Genomic DNA, 16272 nt, shown 5'->3' on the forward strand with positions numbered 1-16272 from the left:
TATATTTATTTCTTTATTTATAGGAGATAATGCACACACAGAACACACTGTGGGCATCGCACACACTCTCGCACACACTGAGACACACATACACGCAAATCTCACACAGAGATTAGAGGATTGCCATGATGACGGGAATAAATTAACATCATAAAACACATTTTCAGAACAGCACGGATCACATTCAACATAGCACACGTCACACACACATCACAGCAGTCCTTATATGAATATCTCGTAAAATGTCCTCATGCACCGCCTGCGTCTCTGACGACCGGCTTTTGATATTCGCCACATCATTATATTGTCTACTAATACTTTAGTTTCTATCCCTGTTTTCTTTTTTTGGAGGCTGCAGTGCCATCTAATAGAGAAATAATGCACCCAGAGAGATCGTGTGTGTGTGAGTGTGTGTGTGTGTGTGTGAAGTCACTGCAGAAGCCGGACAGAGTTGACGTGGAGATGGTAGAGGAAGTCTGCGTAGGACGCTCCTCCGTTGGGACTCTTGTCCTCCACCAGGTGGCGCTGCAGGGTCTCCTCGCAGGTGTCGCCCTGCTTCACCACCCACAGCTGAGACAGAAAAACAGACACTTATCAGAGGCTACAAGTCGTGGCATCATCAGTCGACACCCACTCTGAGCCATTCTTTGTTGTATTCAGCATCATTTGACACCAAGTGGAAGATGGAACATGCAAAAGAAAAATAATTTCAATGTCCAACGTGGAATATATGCTAGGATGATGAGGTCCTCAGCTACAGCAGGACGCTCAGCAGCTCACCTTGCGGGCGCAGGGCGCCACGGAGTTCAGCGTGTTGATGAGCGATCGAACGCTGATGGAAAGAGGGTTTTCAAGAACTGGCAGCTTGGTCTGAAGAAACACATAAAAACACGAAACATCAGATTTAACGCTGCAGTACGAGGGCTGGGCGAGTCTGAAATTCCCCTTCTGACAATACTGCTTTCATAAAAACAATGATACATGTAAATGGTCCAAAAAAAAGCAGAAGAGAGAGATGTACATAGATATAAATATCTACGAACTACAGACGCACATGTTGCAATCCCCTTAAGTGGCTACAATATATGGACAGTAAGCACTATTTTAAACAAGGGTCTGATGAGATCCGCTGCTGCTGAGGTTATTTTTATTTGATAAGATGTTTAGCTCCTCTCACACAGTCTCCCCACCGCTGACTGTCACATTTATATTTTCTTAGATTTGAATAAGCTCCATTGATTGAGGGCCGCTTGCTCTCCATGGCCGTTGTTTTGTTGCGGCTGCTCTTTGTGGATGGAGTCTGTAGCAGACTTGGTTCATGTTGTCTGGCTCTCTTTTCTCGTTTGGTTTAAAACCAAAGAATCGCCAAATAAGCACATTTGCATTCTTTTTGCCAACAAGAGCTGACATCTTTCCTACATGGGTAACATTATTACGTACAACATCAGACATATACTAACATGATGTTACTTAGTTTTTGATACCGTGCTGCAAAATTTAAGTTTTAGCCTTAAATTGCCTTATTTCACAGTAGCCTTTATAAACAACTGCAGTGGATATTATGATGTTTTCTGCAATGAAACTGCAACGAACAAAGCAGTGCGCTGCATGCAGCCCCAAAATGAAATGTAACGTTTTTATCGGTTTTAGTGGTCAAATTTGCTGTAAAGTTGCAGTGGTAAGTTCAAATCAAATTAGTTCTTTTATCATCACTTTCAAAACCACTTCCAACTTCTTGCTTTCCTCTTCTCAAAAACTTTCTCTGAACTTTAGCTTTTCACTTTATAAAATACTGTTTACAGCTAACACATAACAGTTTTATGTGCTTTTTTTATTCTTGCCATGAGCAGCTTCTGACGTGAAAAGGTATGTTTTTCATTACTGAAACCTTTACAGCAAAGCCCATGCAGTCAGTTAGAAGACATTATTCTGAATTTTTCAATTTCTGTTTTTCAAAAAAATCACACCATAATAACAGTAAAATAACACTTAAATGGGACAATTTACCTACTGGAGATGCAGCATTTTTGCATTAGCTTTTGTATTTTTATACATATATCTCTCTAATCCCTTACCTCTCCAGAGGGCAGGGAGGAGAAGCAGCTGGTGTTGAAGAGCTCAACCAGGGTGCATGCTGGGACTTGAGTTCCCACCCAGAGCAGCAGCGTGAGGGGTGCATGGACCAAATACAGACCTCTGGGCTCCAGGCTGGCAGCACAGCAGCGCTGCGCCTCCTCTGGGTTTGGAGAGCTGGAGCTGTCGACTGACAGCGGCTGCAGGCGACAAATGAGGGAAAACCAACTGATGTGTGTCAAAAGGCATAAATAGACATCATGCCACGATTGCTATGTCAAGTGAAAACAATGTTCATCTACTGAGTATGTTAATATCGGTTCAAAATTTGGTCAGAGACATAGAGGTCACAGATCAACATTAATGCAATGCTGGAGAAACTGTGTTTTGTAGGTTATCTACCTCTTGAGTAAATGCCACACCCCTTCTCCTCTATTTTTGTACCACCAGTTTTGAAAGTATTTACAACTTTAGACCACTTTCCCACCAAAATTAGTGCATGCATGCAGATTTTTTCAAACAGGAGTAAATATTACCAGTGAACACATTGCTCCAGCACATGAGTGTGCTGCCTTTCTGTCGGCCGGAGTGTGTGTGGGTTTTGCTGGTGTGTCCGTTCAGTGTCATGGATAGGCAGGAGAACAAGTAAACAGTAGACAGCAGTAGGAACAGAGGTGACTGAAAACTTTTCAGTGGTTCTTCACTTTGTATATCTCTTACTGACTCTTTCAAAGTCAGTGCAGAATAACTTGAAATAATGTTTTAGTGCTGCTTAGGAGGAGATGAAGTAATTAGTGACGGCACTTCATTGCATCTCGCCGGTTAAGGAGATGAAATCAGCGCTTCAACCTGGGTGTTGTTTTTCCACCAATGCCAATTATTATGCCAATCATTGCATTTAATAGCCTTTTTTTGTGCAGTGGGAATGAGGCTTTAGACAGTGAATATTTGTTTCAGCTCTGTAGTGCACATTTGCAGCCTGGTACATCTGATTACTACAAACACTATCATATTGATGATACTGACCAGAGGCAGCAGCAGAGGGTAGAAGTGAGTGCAGGTGCTGCAGGTGTCCATGCTGAGCACCTGGCAGCGCTGCTGCAGCCGCTGGTGGATGGAGCTCCTCAGGCCCGGCAGCAGCACCTCGCTCTTCCTCAGACTGTTGATGTAAACAGGAAGTGCTCGCAGGTACTGAGGGAGGACCAGCTACAGGACAAACATACGGTACATATGGTCAGAAAATGTTAAATTAATTCACGTTGCAGTTTGTTGCAGTTGCAGGTTTTGCAGCGTGAATGTAAAGATACAGAGGGATATAACATGAGAATGATGATCTACTTTGTACAATAAAACAGAATAGAGGTTTAGACCTGCAAAGAAAGACTAAAATTAGTTGGTGAGATTTTTTTGACAATAATGAAATTAAAATGACATTTAAACTTTTTAGAAAGCAGTGCATCTTTACATTTCAAGAGTATGAAAGAAAACTTTATACTTCTGAGAGAATTTAAAACTATGATGTTTATTATATAGCCATTAAAGTATATTATATACAGTATATACCTGTCCAGCAGACACTGAAGCAGAGCAGCAGTGTTTGCGGTAGGATGCCAGAGCTTCTGTTACCTCCGTCTGCAGCTCCTCCCTCAGCTCCTGTAGAGGGCGCTCCAGCACTGCACAGTAAACTGGACAAACACCAAAGGCAAATTAAGGTTGTCTTATGTGACATCTTCAATTGAAAGCATTTTTTTCACTTATTTGAAAAATATTGTACAGAAAAGAAGGTGTGCTCTACTGGCTTTTTATGTTTCAGCATTTTACAAAGTACATGCATCGTATTCAACATGATATTTACAATTCAGATTAAGAGTGGAATTTACAGCACTTTTAAAACACAAAACAGAAATTGGCTTTAGATTCTGAAAAGTCATCTAATATTTATGAAAAAATACTGTTGTCTTTTAAGTATGGAGATAAGAACAATTTCTCAGCTATGTCATTAGCTTTTCAAATGACAAAAAATGGAACGACAATTTAATTTTGTCCAAATATTCAGTATGACATAAAACATGAAATGCCTTTGATCCAGTGGAAATGTTAGATTATTTACCTGAAATTTAAAAAAAAAAAAAAAAAACTTTCTAGAGTAAAACACATGGAAGACAATGAATATATTATATTATCATACAAATATTTTTTAAGGTTTATGAACTATAGAGGGACAACAAATTATTCAACAAAAACATAGATGCTACCAATTATTTTGAGATTAACAATGCAATGTCAGAAATAAATATTCATAAATCCTACTTACCATGTCTGAGCATTTTCAAGACTTTTGAAAGATGAATTTAAGTCATTTTAATATAAAAAAGGCCTTATTTTTAGATTAATGACGGGAACCCTGATCTATGGTACAAGATCCTTACTTTTTTTGCAGTAGAAGGTGAGCAGTGTTTGAGCCTGGTACTGTCGGAAAGCGTCCTGTAGGTGACGAGAGCATCGCAGGGTCAGAGTGTGAACCCTGGTCCTCCTGTCTCCTGTCTGGGTGCTGTAAGACAACACCGCCTGACAAACAGGGGGGAGAGCGAGGAGGATTATGGTTAAAAATTCAATTAAATCTAAACTAACAGGAAGACTTGGATGACATCAAAACAACAAAAGTGTGAGGTCAGTAAATTCAACCCCTTTCTGATGATAATGAACACAAACCCACCTGTATGGCGACACCTCTCGTCTCGTCCAGAGCTCTGGTGTGTGCGAGCTCCACAGCCAGCGTTGTCCTCCAATCAAGAGTTGCCATGGTGACCTGGCTGGGGCTTGGTCCAGGGATATAAAGTCCATAACAGCCAGACACACGCAGATCTGTTGAGGACAGGTACAAAGGCTGGAACCACACAGGTATTTCTAAATGAAACTGCCTGTGTAATCACACACTCACAAAATAACCTCTCACCTTTGCTGACAAAAATCCTGAGCTCAGCCTTGTAGCCTGTGTCTGTCTCTACAATCCTCTTCAGATCAGTGCTGAAACGCTCTCTGTCCAATTCTCCCTGTAGTGAAAATTAAAGAAGTATTTCACTGTTGGAATGACAGTCCTTTCATAAAACTAGGCTGTCTATGCAGTAGAAAGATGTAAATACTTTTGAAAATGTGCTGTATGAGCAGAGAAAGCAGAGAAAAAGGACAATGGCATTCACTTCTTCTCAAGAGGTAGAAAACCTACAACTACCAGAATGCACTGCGCCACATCGGATCAATAAACACGCCCGCTGGTGGGTAACTTAATGCAAACCTGTCAGTTTGACACAACAACAGCTGGCTGGTAACAAACAAGCTTGTATTACAGTACAACTGTAAGCTTAAACATGTTTCTGAAAACATTTGAGGTGAGAAATATGCAACGCAATGACAGAGAGTTTTTATTTAATTAGTGGCACTTACTTTTACCCTCTGATCTTATTTTTTTCAGCCTCCATTTTCACTGTGCAGGAAAGAATATGACTCCCACTTTCTGAACTCTTGCTATTACAGCTAAACAGGGCCCTAAAATACATTTTTGAAAATATTTTAGATGAGAAATAGGCAGTGTAGTACCATTATTTTTGCCATATTTTGTAACAAATATGAATGCAAGATTACCTAACAGAAAATTATTTACAACAATTTGGTTACTAGTAAATTCTAGTCACTTATGCAGCTAGTTAACAATATGTCTATTTTGAACACAAAAGGTAGGAGGAAGTGAATACTTATCAAATACCACATATATAAAAAATTAAAAATTAAAATTAAAACATAAATATAACCAATTTCTATTCCGATATTAACAATATACACCTTCACCATCACAAGCTGTCAATGTAATATTTTTAATTAAAGATATACTATGATGGATTTGACTTCAAAATAATACACATAGAGAAAAAAATCCCTCTCTTTCATCACTTGTGACCCATTAGAAGTGTGTGGCTGTCTGTTGACTTTATATGAAGGTAGGGACCAGGTGCCAGACGGGTGCTGAAAAACGCATATACAGCGAGGCAAAACGCCAAGTGGAGTGAATCTGGGTTTTGCTTTCACTTTCACCTCTGCTGGCAATACTGTTTACAAACAACAACCAACAATTCCTGACTAGTATACCTTTAAAACAACAACAGCATTTTTATAATGTGCTAACTGGCTGCTGACTGTAACTTTAAATATAGCAGACAAAAAAGTAGAAGTCTTCTCATCTAAATTTTCCAGAATTGTCAAACTATTCTTTCAACAAAAGATCTCAGCTAATCAACTATTAAACTTTAGATTTCTTATTTATGTAGTTATTTTTATGCCATTTCCAGTGCTACAATGGGAGGAGCTGTTGACATACCTGCAGATGGCTGTAGGTGTAAAGAGCTCCGCCTGTTAGATATGGTATGTGCCCCGGCCAAGCCCCGCCTACGTCCTGCTGGGAGAGGACAAACAGGTGAACGCCACAGCCCTGACTGACGCACTCCTTGGCCAATGAGACGGCTAGCTCAGATGGCTGAAAGATGGACTAGGGGGAAAAAAACAAAGGAAAAGGGAATTAATGCAACCATACAGCCATTAAACTATACAATAGTGCTGTTTCTGAGTGTGCATGTGCATGTGTGTGTGTGTGTGTGTGTGTGTTTCGTACCTTTGGTTTGTTGGAGCCAAAGAACCCTGAGGACGAGTTTGTGTGTCCCATCTCTAACAGAGGGGCAGTATGGAAGATCAGCAGCTTGCCAGGACAACTCAAGGCCTGAAAAACAAACACAACAGACTTTTTTAATCACATCACGGAAAATGATCAAGATCGTTGAAAGAGGATGCTGTTAAAGTGGTAAAGTCACATCCCAACTCTTATCACTGACTATGTTTCAAGCACAAAATATTCGTTTTTGCCCTTATTCTAAAAAGACAAAACTCCCACTAAGCTGTTTACATAGACAATGAAAATGATTATTCCACTAACACTCCCGTTTACATGCGTCTGTGCATGTTCTGATTAACTTGTTAAACTTGTTCAATTGTGCAGTCTCCCTCTTACTTTCCTTCAAACATCCTCTTAAAAGGGTCAGCAGAGATATTTCCACATATCAAAAAACTTGCTAATATCTGTCTTTCATTAAAAACCTGTTGATCTCTGTCTCACAACATGTTTAAAAGTAAATGTGTTTCTACTTCTGACCAGGAATGTTGGCTTTTCTTTTGGGCATGCATTTCTACACGAGCCCTGCAAACTGTTGGCTAGTTGGTTAGTGTGCAACATCTCCATGACAATGCACAGAATTGACTGAAAACAGATTGTGTGTCTCAAACTGTGGAAAAAACCTCAACCTCTTATCCTAAATGCACTGCATAAATGTCCATAGAAACGCTCCTAAAACCAGAGTAATATCGGCAAATGCCACGTCTTCATCAGAAAACGCTACATTCAGAAAAGGACTGAATATGGAATATGCAGACAGAATATGCTATTTATATAACCCATATAATACACAGAAGTCATATTTGGAATAATAATAATAGTGTGCATGTAAATGTAGTCACTGACAGTTTGCAATATAATCAAGACATTTAAGGGATAAATGAGAAACTTACAGGAGAAACTTACATTAAACTTTAAAGAAAACCCAGTAGTGATTAGCAGTGATTACTGACCTGCAGTATGGCGAGCCCTGCTTTAACAGGCAGCTCCATGGGAATTCCATTAGAGTCATCACGCTCCGGACTGAACTGAGGAATAAGCTGCAACACACTAGACGCACAGACAGAAATAATGATCACTTTGTGCCAAGGAATACTAAAGGGATAATATTTTTTTAGTTAAGGAGCAAAAATGTCCCTTTTATTCACAATGGAGCATTTGTTACTTTCTAGGGACAGACAAAACCTTCTGGAAGGGATCATGTTAAATACCAAATTTCTCTTAGAGGTACGGAGCTATGAAATAGATAATGCCTATTTTTAACAGCTCACACAATTTTGGGGCATCAAATTGTATGAGATGTCATCAGCCACTAAACCGCTGTGCGTTGTTGCTAATCGTTTTTTTTTAGGCTGCTTGGTGGATGCTCTTCATATTGAAAACTAAAAGCAAAAAAAATGATTTTTAGACATTCGGAGACACCGGCGGTGACACTGAATGAGACACCGGCGGAGACACCGGATGAGAATGAGAGCGGAGCTGACATTCAGAGACAAATTATTTATTTATTTATTTTTAGCTAAACCAGCGGCGCTCTAGTCGACCTCCTACATCACCAATGCCAAGGCCCGGCCCTGGACAGTTTATTTCCTCCTTGTTCACTGATGATCTAAATAAGAAGCTAAATGTTTCTCCTGTCTAGGTGGGGAAAGAGTTAAAAAAAGGAAAACGAAACAGTAGGGGAAACCCTGCTGCTGACTATGATGACATGTTTTTGACATGCAGCATAATGCAGTGTACGTAGTACTGGCGGAGCGAAACCATGGGCAAAACAGGCGAACTTAAAGCAATTTATGCTTATTTTTATCCGTTCTATTTATCTGCCAAAAATGTTATTATCAGAATTATCGGTATGACATCATAAGTCCCATTATCGGGCTGATAATTATCGTGCATCCCTAGTATGAAGCTATGAGCAGAATGTGTATGAGACAGCACTTCTATTATTTCAGTCAAACAGACTCTGCAAAATAGATCTGAAAAAAAAAACAGTCTGTCAACACGTCTGTTACCTGTCGATACTGTCTATACAGTCTTTCAGTTGCACCAGAAGCCCCTCCCTCACAGGAAGCTGCAGGTCCTCTGTCTCCGTGATGACCAGCATGTGTGGACGGGTCAGGGCGGGGCTGAGGTCGTACAGATGGATCCTACTGTCATAGGTCATCAAACCAACGCGGATGTCTGACAAGGCATCCCCATCCTCACTAAACAAATGAGACAAAACTTTAAAGACAGCTGTCTGGAAACCAGATCATGGACCATTGTTCCCATTTTCACAGTATCTCCAAACCTGCTGAGGAATACTACTGAGCAGACTGTGAAAAAGTGTGTGTGAGCATGTTTTTACCCCATCAGAGAGGTGAGAAGAGTGAGTATTTGTTGTGTTGCAAACTCCAGGTGTCCTCCTCTCAGTGCTGGAGTCGACACATCGATGGCTAGAAGCAGCGCAGCAGGTTCACCCTGAAAAAAAGCACAACAGTTTATATGGACATCTTTCCCCATAAAATGCCTATCAAATATAGCCGTACTGACCCAAAGTATTCATGTGTACTCACAGCATTACAGTATTATGAAGTTTGTCCTACACAAACAGTATCCAGATTGCGTTTTCCTCCCAAACACTGATGCACAGTAGATATGTTTAAAGAAGCACACATTCAAGAGCAGGTAAAAACTAACATGCAAATAAAACTAACAATTGTAGCAGCTGAAACTAACCTTCTGAGAACTGAGTATCTCGTATGACCCCATACTGAGTTCAGGCCTCTTTTCTTTATCCACCCGAACCCCCTCGGCCCCTCTGATGGGCTGGTAGTGTTGCCACGGCACTGAGAAACAAAAAAGGAGAGAAAAACTGTTGCTGATCAGCATGATGATTCTACACGAGTATTTATTTAAAAAATACAAGACTCAAAAGTCATCCTGTTGGAGGGGCTCTTTGGGGGGGATATACTGGGATAAACAGTCAAGAAAATTCCAAGGCACTCTCTTGAAGTGACCATGCTGTAGAAATAAAGGCGTTTTAACATTTCAAGAGAGTGCCTTGGAATAATCTGCTCAAATGTTTATCACTGAGACCAACTTTTATACTTTTTACATGGACTGTATTGCTGTTCTTTTTATTTTATTAAATTTTTAGTTTTTATGTTCTTAGGGTTATTCTTTTATATATTTCATGGTGAAACTGGAGGCAAATTTTCACATTTGTGGACAATAAAGTTTTCGTAATTCGCAAAGGAAGCAACATACTTAGGGAACTACATTCACAGTAGCTGCAGCAGTTTATCAAACTAAAATTTTGTTTTTTCAATCACTGACAGCATGGATTTGAAATTATACTTTTATGCATGTGCCGGAACACAGTCATCTTACACTGAAATTCATCTTGGGTTTGAGCATATCTGTATATAATAAGAGTAAAATCTGACCTTCACTGAGTTTCCCACAGAAGGGGCAGTAAAACCTCTGACCACAATCCTGCCAGCTCATGGAAGGACACATGGAGGCTCCGCAACAACCACAACTCATAACACACTCTGGCTCGTTGCACACTGGCAGGGGCTTCTAGAGGCAAAAAACACACACATTTACATTAAATACACTTTAATACTGCCACAAAAAAAACTTCCCGTAAAACAACACATGGTTTAATTGTAGCGTTATTATTTGGATTTGCTTCCATGCCAACACCTCCCTAGAGATTTTGTGTTTCTCTATTTGTAAGTGCGTGTTTAGTTATAGCTGTTACTTTTCCAGCATTAATTTAATATATAATAACACGAGTGACCCCAATTAGTGGACAATTCGATGACTCAATCAAAAGGAGCCTGACTTGACTGGCAATCTGGCACTCATATTGTTGTAGTTGCATAAAAATGTCGTTTTAAAAGAAAGGATCATTCCATTTAGGATATACTGGGGTGCTGAATGTATGATTTTACATGGAATTGCTCTGTTTCTCTAAATATATCATGATCTATGACATGACACTTGCATAGCTCTAAATATATTTTGAAATTATCAGTGTTTCTCTGTCAAAGTGACATTTTCTGTGAGTCTATCAATCTCATCCACTTCCTTTTCAGTACTGTGGAGAGCACACACTTCCTCAAAACACAACATAGAGTGCTGGATGGAACATGTCCTGTTAGAAAATAATTACTTATGCCAATTTAAGAAAAAAAAGAGTTTCAACTAATGTCAAAAATGAGAATATGGATCAATGAGCAAGAAAAGCTAAAACAAAGAAACAACCATAATTTGAGTGAACATTAGACAAGAATCGATAAATCGGATTCAAAATGTAAATCTTTAGTCGGGTACAGATTAGAGATTAAGCAGAGAAGCTAAAAACTGACCTCTTCAGCATTTTGTTTTGCTAGAGGGGTGACCAAAGCTCCTAGCGGCAGACGGCTGAGAAGGGCAGTCTGACCTTCGCAGGGCACACAGTACGAGGCGGCGCGGATGGCGGAAGGACTTGCATTACCTTGAAATCAATAGAGACAAGGTCAAAAAGGACGTAAGGGTTAATTAAAGTGTGCTGAAGCTCAATGTGGTGACAGGAAGGGCTGGAGAGAAAAAGTACCGACACAGAAACATATTAAAACATTAGATTTGTAATTCCGAACTGAACTCAAACTGTTTTAACTCGTATGGCCCAGTGAAAACGTTTTCAGAAAGTCCATAACTTTGCTTCTATTTTATTAAATGTTTCAATCCATACTGACTCTGTGAGACACAAATCTCACTGACACCACAATGTTTTTATACACTTAAAAATCTATTTTTCAGTGTTTAGTGGGAGGTAATCTGCATACAAATATCCTGATGTATTTGTGTTTCGAACTCAGTCACCATATCCACATTGACTAAGGCCGTCCGCTTTAATCAAGTCTGTCTGTGGGCTTGTCTGTTTTACTACAGGCACCTTAGCCTCTTACTTGTTATGGTGGGCCGGGATATAAAATCAGTGAATCAACACATACAAACACTGTTGATTTCTTTCAATGGAGCCAAGTAAAACTACTTTGGTTTTTACTTTTTAAACCTTTTTTAACCAGTAATAATCCCAATGAAATTCAAAACCTTCAAACAAAAACACTGATCTAACACTAAGATACTCTAACATAACAATTTTAGTTCAGACAGGAGTTTTTACAAACCTTCAGTCGGCCCAAAACATTTTTGCCGATAACTTTAAAGCTGGCATCATTTAGCACGCATGAATCAAGACGTGGCAAAAAGCTGCAAATGTTTTCATACACTTGATGACTATACGTGGATGAATAAAATTTCAATCGTACCCTTTGTTGTGAGTATTGTTGATGCAGTTTTAAGTACGCTATCTGTACTCATAGAGCATGATAAAGTACATTTTAATGGAGCATATCTCTGTGACAAAGATACAGACAGTGTTGTGTGCATTTACCCCTGTCCTCTACGATACAGGAAGTGGTTGCCAGAGGAGGAAGACGGGAAAAAGGCTCTGAGACGAAAACTTTGCCTTCCCACTCTGCCCTGTCCTCTGAAATCACCTTCACCTGAGACAGACACAGAGATTCAGCACTGTTACGATGCCAGTCAGTACAATAATAGAGGCAGGATCTATTATAAAATATTTATATTCAGACATTAATAAAAGCCTATGTATAAAATGTGTAAAATTACTAATAAGCACAAAATATGTTACCAAAGACTGTGTCAAAGAAACACAGTTTTGTAGTAGTTCCAGTTGAAAACAATAATAGATAAAGTTAGGAATCACTAGTACAAGTCCTGGACCTTTTCTTAAACATGTTTTCTTAAACATGAACTGTAAAGGGAAACAAATATCAGCTCTGTATGACACCAGTCAAATGATGCAATGCTTCCTGATGCTGCCAGTGTGTGTCACCCTTTAGGGTGAAAACCTGAAAGAAGCTGGAAACAGTATTTTCAGAACAGCTGCAGATGTCAATCAAGAAAAGATGTGAAGAATAAAAAGAATAAAACTTACAACACTGGGCAGGAGCTCTGGGTCCAAACCATAACGAGACTCAGAGTTAGGAGACTGCAAAGATATATATAAAAAAAAAACAACTTTTATTTTCAAGACCAGTGGTTTGCAACCTTTTTCTTAAAGGAACCCCTTTTCTATCATAACCAGCAACCCTGACTAAGTGACGTAACAACAGTACCAACAACTAATAAACTTTACAATCTACTCAAATAATGAATGCATAATTGCTGGAAATTTGTCAAAAATGAGCAATTCAAATGAGTATTGAGCAAATTAAATCCTTTGAATACTGCATCTCAGGTACATTTTCCTGATCATTTTGGAGCTTTTTATAGTATTATCTGCACTGTGTAATTTTTTCCTTAATTTTAACAATCTTACAATCTTAATATGCTTATTTATTGACACATTCAGTGTTTTCTTCCCCCTGGTGCTGGGTTATTGTTTTGTAAGCTCTTTGACAGAGAGTGAAGGCTCCGTGTTTTCAGGTCATCATCGTGCCTTTATCTTGTGAGTTTTTAGCAGAAGTTTATATCTTAAATAATAATCTAAACTTTGAAAAATAATGATTTGATTTAGTTTTCTTCACAAAAAAATGAATTTTCATTTTTGCAATTTTTTTACAACCCTTAAAATTCAGAGGGCCTCTTGATCCCCCCACAGAGGACTTTAGTTTTTCTACTTTACAGCATTTTATAGCAAACTAACATTGTCATGTTTTAGGCTGCTGGTTGTGACACATGTGATGACATCAACTTGAAACCTGGGAAACTATGATGGGTATTTCCCTTAATTGTCAGATATTTATGGGCAAAATGATACATTGACATAGCAAGAAAATAATCAGCAGATTTATCAGTTAACAGGATTATCTATGTCAGCAATAATTTCTACATCAAAGAGCTGTCATGCTGTATTTTCCCCACCTGTGGCGTGATGTTCTTGTCCTGTGCAGCTGCACTGGGAACAAATGCATTTATAGCTCCTGAGGAGAAAACAGAAGAGTTACACAACAGAGGTGAAATCCAGACTAGGGTATTATATTCTGAACTAACTGACTGTTTTCTTCCTATAGTGCCCCGGTCTTTGGCTATTATTTAGTTTCTGTGATGTACTGACTGATTTTGCTCGTGCTGAAATGACTTTGTGAGTTGAATGATCAGCTCCTGAGGGAGGTTCTGCAACATGCCATGTACATATTACATATAAACTTTACCTTTTGAGTGTGCTGCAGGAGTCCACTGAGGCTGCTGTTGGATAGGAGAGGTTGGTGAGGCATGATTGTGTGTGTATCCAACAGAAGACTCCACATTTGTCCTCGCAAATGAAGGCTGAGGAGTACAAGGCTGACTCTGGTTAACAAATTGCCCAAATGTTGGTGACTGGGGTCCATTCAGTGAACCGTGGTGTGCATATGGGTGCTGGAAAGGGGGAGATATTGCTTGGTAAGGGCTGTGAGGAGGGTAAACTGGCATTTGCTGGAGCTTGCATGGCTGCGTCCCTTCGTTCACAAGAGGGAGAGAACATGGAGGTATATTTCTTCCTTGGCTTGCAGCTGGATCCATAGATGAAATATGAGGATCGGGAGCGACCCGCTGCACACTCTGATCAGCATTATTAGCATACAGTGTGCTGTGATGAGTGTTGCTTCTGCATGAAAAGGTGGAGAGGTCGCTGTGGCAGCCCTGGTTGGACGCCTGCAGTTGGTTGTAATAGGGTCTCTGTTCAGAAGGGGAGCCGAGGCTAAGATGCTGAAAGCTGGGCAGAGGGTTGCAGGGGGGTCCTTGAGGATAAGCTGGGAACCAGCCGTTCTGGCCCGCCCATGGCTGATGGGGTGTCTGGCTCTGATTGGCTGTGGGGACGTCCATCATCCTCCATAACCATCACTGATAGGTGTGCTTCTCCTTGAAGGCGGGATCTAGGGAAGCAAAACAAATGAGACCTGATGCACAGCTGAGACAGGCTAAATAGTGTTACAGCACAAATCAGATACATGTTGCCCTTTATGCAGTTCATGACTTCTCTAAGTCTTCTGGTCTGTGCTTCAGTATTAGCTTTGTATATGAAAATGTACTTGGCAATAAAACAAGATTTTGATTCTAATCTGTATTTCTAAAGACCAAAAATGAAGATGTTTTCTGAACTTTACAACAATAATTCAAAAAACTCAAAAGAAACTGAATCAGGTGTATACTATGTAAACTATGAACAGTTTAGTGGGAGGTGTATGCCAAATTAAAAGAGACATTCTGACTTTCCCCATTACCAAAGAAAATAAGACAACACATTTTTTAAATAATTAATTTGGTAATGTTTTAACAAAGTTCTTGATAGATAAATGTAAGTTTAGCATTAAACATTGTCGGTTTACTAAAGAATACTACACATTGATTAGACTAACAAAAAGGCTATCAAAACACTTGACATTTGAATGTCTTATAATATTTTTTATTTATTGTAATATCCCACTGGATTTTTGCTGTTGTTTTATTTGTTAAATTGTACACCGGATTTTTTTTTACACTCCGTTGTGTAAATAAATGAGGAAAAATTGTGTTACAGACAACGGTTGCTGCAGATTGCAACCAATATCAAGCAAAATTTAGCTTTTTTGGTGTGAGATTAATGTGATTTATTTAACAAAAGTCTGTTACAGTTAACTTAGCTCTATCAAACCACCAACAGGCTACTAACAACGCGATGTAAACGCAAGATTATAAAAGCAAATTGTTACGTTTAGCTTGAATTGGTTAACGTTGGTCTGTAGTTAGCTAAAATATTAGCCCATAACACAGAGATGCTCTCGTCAGCGTTGAAGTCTCGACATGGACAGGGTGAAATAAAAAGCGCCACATAAAGGAAACAATCTTATTTTAAGTATTATATTAAAATATTAGATACCTTTAGACATCAACGGAAACGGGGGGCTTTGCTTGCAGCACTTGTCCGTTGACGTTACCGTTAACGTCTTCATTTCCACCTCCGCGACGGAAGCGAAACACTTCTGAGAGGTTACAAATGTATTATTTCGCCACTTTCTTCATTATATTGAAATTAAAATCCACGACAAATGACGGTTACATGTTTGGCGTCGACTCCAGCAGCATAAATACACGCACCTGAGCCTTAGCTGCGATGTTAGCATCAAGCTAGCAAAATCACGACGACGCATATCCGCGTTTCCTTTCAAAGTAAAAGCATGAGATACGGAAGATGCAAAATATTTTGAATATAAAAATACAAAATAAAACTACCATAGCAGTAAATACATTGCACTGGAAGTTTCTTCAGTGAATTATAGATCAGCTGTCTATATGCATTGTTGCACTTAATCAAATAATATTAAAGCACAATTTTGAAGTATTGTACTATACTTAAGAGTACCATGTTATGCTTATTTTTTGGGTCAGTTTGGGTTTTTAGCCGAACATGTAAACGCGCTGTAATGTTCAGAAAACACAGGGTGGCACAAATTACTGACCCC

General features: G+C 39.3%; 1 protein-coding gene across 1 annotated transcript; it reads right to left on the bottom strand.

Annotated features, from left to right (window-relative positions):
* Positions 1 to 15931, bottom strand: si:dkey-13n15.2 (protein transport protein Sec24C). Its single transcript, XM_042489015.1, has 21 exons — positions 15690 to 15931; positions 14005 to 14706; positions 13715 to 13773; positions 12786 to 12839; positions 12219 to 12330; positions 11149 to 11276; positions 10219 to 10354; positions 9509 to 9618; positions 9138 to 9250; positions 8803 to 8994; positions 7744 to 7840; positions 6737 to 6841; positions 6446 to 6613; positions 5030 to 5126; positions 4790 to 4938; positions 4503 to 4641; positions 3637 to 3758; positions 3100 to 3279; positions 2076 to 2273; positions 781 to 870; positions 1 to 570 (listed from the first exon to the last, which is right to left on the bottom strand). The coding sequence occupies exons 2-21, from the start codon at positions 14657 to 14659 to the stop codon at positions 430 to 432; spliced, it is 3045 nt and encodes a 1014-aa protein (XP_042344949.1). The 5' UTR covers positions 14660 to 14706; positions 15690 to 15931; the 3' UTR covers positions 1 to 429.
* Positions 15932 to 16272: the final 341 nt, after the last annotated feature.

The sequence above is a fragment of the Plectropomus leopardus genome, chromosome 6 (genome assembly GCF_008729295.1).
Source record: "Plectropomus leopardus isolate mb chromosome 6, YSFRI_Pleo_2.0, whole genome shotgun sequence".
NCBI lineage: Eukaryota > Metazoa > Chordata > Actinopteri > Perciformes > Serranidae > Plectropomus > Plectropomus leopardus.

Bases quoted from the DNA above. Each gene is read 5' to 3' on its own strand.
- si:dkey-13n15.2 (XM_042489015.1), bottom strand. From the start codon at position 14,659: ATGATGGACGTCCCCACAGCCAATCAGAGCCAGACACCCCATCAGCCA. The intron at 10,355-11,148 runs GTCAGTTTTTAG...TTTTGCCTCTAG, and splicing joins CAAAACAAAATGCTGAAGAG to AAGCCCCTGCCAGTGTGCAA. The intron at 571-780 runs GTGAGCTGCTGA...TTTCTGTCTCAG, and splicing joins TGGCGCCCTGCGCCCGCAAG to CTGTGGGTGGTGAAGCAGGG.